Raw genomic sequence first — 9,166 nt, 5'->3', positions numbered from 1 at the left:
CAACCTGCTCTGGTGTGTGAGCACTGACAGACAGACACCCCACTGCCAGTGACCTGCTCCGGTGCTCTCTGACCTGTGCTGTGAGCATGTGGTCCCTGATTCCCAGCCCAAGCTGTTCTGCTGAAGTTTGAGCTCTCTACTGTGTGATATGCAGAACTGTGTCTCTTTTTTCCTGCAGCACTTTTTAAAGCTGTTTCACATCCTGTGTCCCAATAGCCATCTCACCCCTGGATCAACCAACCTCCCCTCCCCTCAGCCCCCTCAATGATGCCATCTCTGGCTCAATGGTGATGTCTGTAGCTGTTGCCCAGACATTTCCCTGGACCCTTTCAGATGCAGGGCACAGAACAGGGCCCAGCTGACACCCTGTGCTGTGTCTCCTTGCTGGTTTGGGGTTGTGGGTCAGCTGCTGATCACTGGAGTCTCCAGAGCCTTTTAGACTTTTCCTATGCATGGAGTAACTAATTTCTGCCTAAGGCCCTGGCCAGGGACCACTGCAGGAGCATCTCTGGTGCATTGAGTCTTCATCCACTGCAGTGCTTAATCAGCTGGCTTAGCTGTGGCTAACTGTGACCTGAACACAGTCCTTCCCAAATGTCCTTCTTGAAACTGTAGCACATGTATTTCAGATCATGAATTGTGCCAAATCATGGTGCACTGTAATCTGTTGGCCTTGAATGATTCAGAATTAAGGAGTATGTCTTCTATCATTCAAGGCATTAATTAATATATTGGCTAGCAGGAAAAACTGCTTTGTAATAGGATTTGATAAATTCTTCTGTTTCTACTCTGAGCCATTTCCAATTCCTCTGGTGATCCACAGCTATGCTCCTTTTTTATATTAGTCTTATCCAGAACAAATTTCTCTGGCTTGCATGTGAGAAAGCCATGTGAGATAATGTCAAAACATGCTCCGAGTCAAGCTGCATGACATTCATTGTTTATTCCCATAATAGAAAACTGTCATTTCTCCATAGAAGGAATTTTGGTTGGTGTGATGTGACTTGTTCTTGATAAATCCATCCTGGCTGTTGCTCACCTCCTCGCTATCTTCAAAATTCATTTATATAGATTGTTTGATTACTTGGTCCAATATCTTGCTGTCTGCTTTATAATTTCCTAGTTTCTTTTTCCCATCTCTTTTAAAGCTAGAAATTATTCTCTCCTTTGCTATAGTTGCTATTACTCTAGCCTCGTGTGTCTCAAACTGTTCAGGAATTTTTAACTCCTCTGAGAACCCTCTAACCTGTTCTCCACCCTGACAACTGGAGCTTCTTCTCTTTTGTTGATGAAGGTTCTTGGCTGAGCCACCTGTTTGATAAAGAGCCATTTATCTTTTTAGTGAGGATGGTTTTTAAAAGGCATTAAATCCTGTAGCCATCTCAGCAGTATGCACAATTATTTCTCCTGTTTATGGAACACAGATAGCACTTTCCATTGCCTGATCCTGGCTGCAGAAGTCCTTATAAGATCTTTTTCTCATGATCCTGTACATTTTGTACTGTGGATTTCCTATTTTGCTCCAGCTGCTTGTACTATTCCTTTATATTTATCCTTAAGATTTTAACCTCTTTGAACTATGTACAGTTTTTTGTACTATTTCTTCTTGCAGCTCAGCTTAGCTAAGAGCTTGTCTAAGTTGAGCTCTAGCTTTTCTTCACCAGGGGATAAGCCTATATTTGTATTTTTGAGGTCATCTGCCCTCAAGGCTGACTTTCTGGCCCTTATGGATGGTGTTACTGTACCTCTGTGTGCCTCTCTGTTCCTAAAGCCATGAGGGAGTTGGCACAAAGCTCCAGGACTGTGTCCATTGCAAGCTCAGCTGCAGTGACTGCAAAGCAGATTTTCCCAACCCCATATCATAGCTTGGGTGAGGAACCACAGAGCACAGGGGCTGCAAGGCTGCAGGAAGGTTAAGCCTCGTGGCTGACCTGGGTAGAGAGTCTGAGTGGCTTCATGACTTGTTCCACCTGATCTCTCACTCTGGAGTGCTGGGCTTCCCACAGAAGCCACCAGGACACTCCAGAGCTGCCCTGGTGCAGCTCTCAGAGGTGACATGCTGTGCAGGCCCACCACTCCCAGAGAGTAGGTCTCACCCTTCCTATGAGTTCTCATAACATTTTAGGCATAAGACCAATAGTGATTGCAAAGCAGTGGGTACAGCGAGCTGTTAGCAGCTCCGTGCACGCTGTTCCCTTTCTGAAGAGCTTCTGCCTAAGGACAAGCCAGTGTTTAAGTGATGAAAAATGTCATTTAGGAGCTCATTCAACCCAGCTTGCCATAAATCCAAAAGAATCGTGGGATGGCACAGGGGCAGGTGCTCTCAGTACCTTATTGCTGCTCTATAGCCAGGTAACTTCGCGTTTGTGTTCTGCAGACTGAAGATTATCTCAAGCACAAGATCAGAAGCAGGCCTGAGCGCTCAGACCTGGTCAATATGCACATTCTACAAGGTAAGACTGCCCGAGCTTCTCCCACATACTCCTTGTGTCTCCTGCCCTGGCACTTGTGTTTCTCCTGCCCCTCTTGTGTCCCTTCAGGAATCTCATCGCCATTATTTGTCCCAGCTGCTCATGGGGGGCAGACTCAAATGGGACACGTATGAAATTCTGTCCAGACCTGATGTTCAGGAAGCAGTACATGCTTTTATTCCCTGACAGACACAGCCCCAAGGCCATCCAGTCTTTCTCCCATCTTACTGCAGGGAGCAGTGTAAGATGCTCTAGGGAACAGTGAGGTACAGAACAGCTGTGAGAGAGAACTCTGTTAGACACTGGTGCCAATGTCTGATCATGAGGAGCAAACCCAGAGCATTTGTTGTTCAGGGCACTGAAATCCCTGTAGCAGGTCATTGTAACACCTTCCCAAAGCTGGACATCTTTTGTGCTGCTATAATTCTGGATATTCTATGTGACAGCCCGTGCAGTCAGTGACCCAAGCAGAGCTGTATGAAAAGCCCTGCTATCAGTCCGTGAGCCACAGCAGCTCTCTCCTCTCCCATCCTGCTGTTCCCTCTCAGCCAGAGAGCTGGCAGGGCTGTATCCCATCACAGACAGCAGAACACCACAGTGTCCCTTGTTATCTCCAGAGATAACAAGATCCTTAGAGACAGAGAGGATGTGCAGCCTCCCTCCCTCCTTGAGTCCTGTCACTTGCCTGGAAGAAGCAGATCACTCTCTGGCAGCTGTGAATGCTGCCCTCTGCTCTCAGCATGGATGCAATCTCTACTTCTTTTTCCCTCAGGCAGGCAGGAGGGCTGAGCCAGCGTCACATGCTGGATCAGTGTTGCTACCTTGCTTTTCCCTTGGGTTTCCATCCCTAAAATAAGCTAGCACCGTTGCTTGTTTAAGAGATGGAGAGTGTCTTTCCCTTAGGTTAAATAATAGAAGCAAGATGGACTGGAGGTGGGGGCTGTTACCAGACTTGGAGGCAGCTGCAGTGCCTGGGCATGGACAGGGACAGGCAGAGCCAGCCTGGGGAGAGAGACTGCAGAGAGCAGAGAGTGCCTGGCTGTGCATTGAGCAAGATGCATGTGCTGCCCCACACCCCCTTACCTGCAGCCTCTGCTCACACCTCTGGCCATCCTGCTCTGCATTTCATGGAGCTGTGTCTTGGCATATCGTGGACTTACAAACCCATTTTGTTCATAACAGGACCTAGAGGTGATTGAAAGAGGCCAGGTGAGACAGTTCGCATCATCCAAGTGCTTTACAGGCACCCCTTCTGTTACTGTTCACCTCAAGGAGCTCATTTGTGTTCACTGTCTCTATAACCTGAGGCCAGGAATGGCCCTAGACCAGCTCTCCTGACCTCCTGCAGAGAATTTTCCATGGTATCAAGCCCTGTAGCTCGTGTTGCCCACAGTGTCTCTTCCAGAGAGTGTCCAGGCTTTGCAGATAGAACAACCTACACGCAGCTGTTCCTACTTTAGACCCTCAAGGGTTTAGAAATGGTCTGATTTAGAATGCCACTCCCTCACTACTCACACCTGTGCCAACAGAGGAGCCAGATAGCTTTGTTCAGGAAATCTTTCTGTTTAAGTTGCTATTCTTCTGTCACCCCTCAATAACTGGGGTCTTCTTAGCTGGCTTTGGCAGGGCTGTAGCTTCCAGATCTACCTGCCTTTGCTCTGCTCCTCTCCAGCTCGTTCTTCCCTGAAGTCCTGGAGCACTGTAGTCATGTCACCTCCAAAAGCCCACAGCCCAAGACTCAGCATTTTTAATTCCAGTGTGAGCCATTTACTCCAGTTGTCAAGCACTGCAATGGTCCTATTCTCCAGCTGTTTCCCAGAAGTAGGGATCCATCTGCACTAGCCCACAAGGAGCCAGTGTGCTCCTGGCAGGCAGGAGCTGGAGACCCCTTCAGCCCTTGTTTGTGGCAGCTTGCTGATGAAGTTTCCATCACAGATCACTCCTGGGCCTTGCAGAGGATGCTCCAGCTGCAGGCTGGGTTTGCAAGCCCAGGCTGGTAGACAAAAGCTCTTGTTTGGGAATGGAGAAGCTGGGCCTGAGGCTCAGAGAAGGACCCGTGCCCCAAACCCCACCCAGTGTAGCAGAGCAGATCCTGCTGTGCTGAGCCACGCTCAGGCGTTGGCCACGGCCCCAGAGGCTGTGCTGAAGGGCAGCAGGTTCTCACTGAGTGCTGTGCCCACAGGAACCCCTGGTCCTGATGCTTCTGTTTGGCCTTTTAGACTCGGCTGCAGAGGGGTCCATCCAGTCTACTCAAATGAAGCTGAAAAGAGCCCGACTGGCAGACGACCTCAATGAAAAGATTGCGCTCAGGCCGGGTCCTTTGGAGCTGGTGGAGAAGAACATTATTCCCGTTGACTCGGCTGTGAAAGAGGCCATAAAAGGTAGTGACAGGAATGTGTGTGCTGTGTGTGTGCGTGGAGTGGGGCAGGGGCTGCCGAGGGGACGAGGAGGTACCACAGAGACAGCAGGAAGTGACCAACCTGGATGTAAGAGCTGCAGTTATTGTTTAAATGTCATTATTTTCACAGTAACCAGTCCAGTCCAGCACAGCCTGTGAGCACGCACTCTCAGAGCAGTGACACTGAAACATGCACAGTTGCTCAGCCACGTTCCCTCAGAAAGAACCTCCCTTCTTACACCCCTTCCCTCCCCAAGGCTTTGAGCACAGAAGTGATACCATTGGAGACAGACACTCCTTCCTTCAGCATGAGAGAGAACCTGAATGCACAGGTGTGGTTGTGAGACCAGCCCAGATTCTCCCACTTGAGCCCTGCCAAGCTCTCACATCCCAGTAAATGGGGGTGAAGTGGCCCCAGTTCAGCAAAGCTGTGGTTCTCTTTTCTATTACCACTGGTGCTAGTGGTATGCAGGACCCAGCAGAGCAGGATGCTGTGTCCCTGGCCTGTGGAGCACCCTCGGGGTGCTAAATTGCTGGAGAATATGAGCGGGGGCCTGCACCCCCAAACAGGGTACACTCCTACCAACCAGGACCCAGAACCTGCCTTGTGCCTAAGCTTGGTTTTCCTCCATCACGTCCCCCCACCAGAGGAGGGAGGAAGAATCACCCACAATTACTTCCCCCACGCTGCTGCAGGGAAGCTGGAGTGGGAGCCAACACAGAGCAGAAAGGTGACTCAAATTTCACCAGGGCTCAGTGCCAGGACAGGGAGGTCTGAAAGCAGAGAAGGGAGCAGGAAAGCCATCAGGGTTCTGCAGTGACAGGACAGCAACCTGTATTTTTGAAGCCTGGGGCCATCTCCACATGTCCAAACTGGTGCTCAGGTCTCCAATGAGGCACTGAGAGCTGCTCTGTCCCTGGAAGCTGCTTGTTCTGTTGCTACAGTTCCTCAATCCATGGGCTCATTTCCACTGGCATAATCCCATTTGAAGGGTCTGTTCTGGAGATCAGAGCAAGCTGGGCACAATGGCAGGGCTTTGGGACAGAAAGGGTCTTGGAGTGACAGGAGAGAAGCCAAAAATGAGAGTTGAAACAGGAAGCACTTTGACTTTCATTTCATCTCAGAAACCGTCTTAAGTGACATGAAATATTCCAGGCTCAGATACTGCTCTGTCCTGACCCACAAATGTTCCTGCTCTTGGTTTGGGGGCTGCAAAATGCAGGCTGTGTATGTATAGCAGCTTCTAAAGCCTGGCCCTGGAGCTGCTCCACTCCCAGCATGTTGCAGCTCTCCTCTTTGAAGGTGAAATGTTCCAGGACTCTGCCTGAAGAGGAATTTTTAAGGAGAGTTCAAGTAAGATCTCCCCGGTCACTTACTGAAGGAGAGAACAGAGGGAAAAAAAAAAAAAGTTTCAAAAAATCTCCCCCTATATAAACATTTGAGGCAGTTTGAGCATGACTTTATCCCCTGGAGCTGAGGTTTGGAGGCTGAGCAAATGAGCTTGAATCTTGGATAGAGCATCTCTCCAGCTGCCTTGTCAGGAGCTTGTGGTAAACAGAGATTTACGGCACCAAACTGTTAAAAACAAAAAGTCTGGCTTAAAAATGATTTGCTCAGTTTTAAATTTCTCCCTCTCACAATGCTCTTCTATCACATTGCTGGGGAAAAACGTGTCCTTGTAAGCCAGTTTCATCCCATTTAGGGTGAAACACACAGCACATTAGGGTCCAACGTGAAGTTGCTTGGTACCATAGGATGCCATGAGAAGAAGGTGGTACAGCTGCAGCAGGAATACTGTCCCAGCCCTCAGGTTTCTGCAGAAGAAAGACCCAAGCTGAAGGATCCTCAAGTTCATTTTTGGAGTCAGAGGCACCTTGTGGTACTCATGGTTTGGGGCAAAGGGCTGAACACAGGGCAGAGATGAGCACTGGCACTTCTGAACGTTAAGCCTTTTGTTTTTGCAATACCAGAAAGATGACAGGGTTTAAAATCATTTTACTTTAACCTTGGAATCTCAACTGTTTATACAGTGGAAAGTTCAGCTGACGTGTTCCTCTAATCACCTCCGGCAGGGTGAGCAGAAAGTGCCAGACCCCAACCGAAAGCCCAAACGTCCCAGTGACAGGAGGCCGCCAGTGCCCTGCATAGCTGAGCAGTGATACAAGAAACTTTTTTTACCAGGTCCTTGTCATCACTTTGTCCAATGCGCTCAAGAGGACAATACCCAGTGCATTAGAAACAGCCCGGAGCAAACACCATCCTGCCTGAGATTACAGCAGGGACACGGGATCAAGAAACAATATGCTCAGGCTGGGCTGGGTGAGAGCAGGACAGATAAGGGAAGCATTCCCCATTGGCACAGGCCTGCGGTATCAAGCAGCAGGATGCAGCACATTCCTGTCATGCTCTGGGCTGTCGCTGTGTCCTGAAGGTCCCCTGTGCTCCCAGCTTTGGCACCACTTCTCAACACACGCTTCCCTGCCAGCCCAGCAGGAGCCCTGCAGATCCACAAGTCCCCCTTGCTTGGAGTCGTTTTTCCCAAGAGGGGATGTCCACGCTGGCCTGAGGGCATAGGAAGCAGCTCCCGTGCAGCCCAGGTGGACCGTGCAATGCTGCAGCTCCTCAGGGACCTGTTTGGCTGCTGCCTCTGATGGAGAGGATGGAGAGGGCACAGGCCCTATTTCCAGGGAAATATGAAAATAGCAAGCTGAACACCGCTGATCCCATTTCCCCAGCCCATGTCTGGGCAGCAGCTCAGGCAGGGGGCCAGGGCTCTGTCCTCGCCCACCCTGGCACCAGCAGCCGCAGGGAGGGGAGATAACCCTTATCTCTCAGATAGGGGCAGGGGTCAGAGCAGGAGGTGCGTGTCGGTGAGAAGGTGCACATTGCTAGACCAGCAGCAGGGACAGGTGGAAGCTTGTCCCCAGGCCCTTCCTATTTCCCCATTTGTCACCTCGCTATCAGTGTGCCAAGCTGCCTGACAAATGCCAGACATGAGCACGAGGAGATTACGAGTGTGGCCATGCTGCTCCTTCCTCTACCCCCACCTGCAGCTCTCCTGAGGCTCACATGAGACCCCCTTTTTTTTCTCAGCACTTTATTTATCATCAAAACCTCGGGGTCAAGAGCCCTTGCCCATCTGACTAGCAGATAACAGTGCAGGAGCTGTGCAGGCGGAGCAGCCTCGGGCTGTGGGGCAGGCAGTAGCAGTGGTTTGAACCAGTTCTGTGGGTGAAACCTGTGGACAGAGACAGGATGTGGGAACCTCTGTGCACCTGCAGCCACGTCCACCCTTGTTGGCTCTCGTGCCATGAGCAGGTGGATCACACTCTGAGCCCATTTCACCCTCAGTCCTTCTGCTGAGGACGGGGTCCCATGCGTGGCGTGGGTGTTCAGCCGGGGTGCTCAGATGAGGGAGAGCGACTCGTGCCCCTCTCCCATCTCAGCCCAGTGGAAGGGCAGGATGGCAGAGCTCCTCCTGCACCAGTCCCAGCTGTCTGCACCAGCTCTGCTATGCTGGCGGGCCGAGCTCCTCCAACCTCTCCTCTCTCCCTCTCCCCACGGTCCCGGTTCCTCAGATCCTTCTCTCCCGGGGTACACAGTCCATGGTCCCAGTTCCCCAGATCCCTCTTCTCTCCCGGGGCACACAGTCCATGTTGTAAACGAGGCTGAGACTTTTGAAAGGAAAAGCCAACTCGTTTATTTATTACCTGCTGAGAGCGGGAACCCAGGATAAGCCCAGGCTCCACGCGACAAGCCAGAATAAAACAATCCACCACCAAGACAGTGAGACCCACTGGGCGCTCCCTTGGAGCCCAAGGTCCGCAGGAGGACGCGGTGCAGAGCACCTGGTGGCTTTTAGAGTCTCTGGTGCCACCGGACTGGTGCATTTCTCAATCCTCGTGCTGATCGGTGCCTTCCCTGTTGGCTGGTCGGTCTGTACCTCCGTGCATTCCTCACCAATCATTTCCAAACAAGTCCGCTTCATTGCTTGGCTCGTTCTCCAGTCCCAGTCCAGGGCATCATCCTCATCCCTTGTACCCTACGAAGCAATGGACTAGAAAGTTCCTTCTGTTAAACCCATTGGGTCCTTGTTATATCCCCATCCAGGGTTACATCCCAGCATTACACCCCTACAGTCTCGCAACTTCCCTTCAATTAACATGTCCATCTATTCCACCTTCAGCTCCCCTCTTTTATATCTCATTTAAACAGTAATAACCAACACCCTGAAACCAACTCATTTATTACAGTCCGTGGTCCCGGTTCCTCACGCCCCTCCTCTCTCCCTCTCCC

At 50.8% G+C, this 9,166-nt stretch overlaps 1 protein-coding gene across 14 annotated transcripts in view; it reads left to right on the top strand.

Moving 5' to 3' along the window:
• The window catches only part of MYOCD (myocardin), a 219,749-nt gene that overhangs the window by 198,600 nt on the left and 11,983 nt on the right, over positions 1 to 9,166 (top strand). For 13 of the 14 annotated variants that reach the window (XM_042022067.1, XM_042022073.1, XM_042022071.1 and 10 more), the window contains 2 exons: positions 2,378 to 2,453; positions 4,691 to 4,852. In XM_042022067.1, coding sequence (XP_041878001.1) covers positions 2,378 to 2,453; positions 4,691 to 4,852 — 238 coding nt within the window. The remainder of the gene's footprint in view (positions 1 to 2,377; positions 2,454 to 4,690; positions 4,853 to 9,166) is intronic. The other variant, XM_042022079.1, reaches the window with a different exon arrangement.

Source organism: Corvus kubaryi, unplaced genomic scaffold (assembly GCF_017639235.1).
Source record: "Corvus kubaryi isolate FWS band 111438036 unplaced genomic scaffold, C.kubaryi_AGA036_p1.0 37187, whole genome shotgun sequence".
Taxonomy (NCBI): Eukaryota; Metazoa; Chordata; class Aves; order Passeriformes; family Corvidae; genus Corvus; species Corvus kubaryi.
Note: the sequence above shows the minus strand (reverse complement) of the source record. Positions and strands in the feature narration are given on the sequence as shown.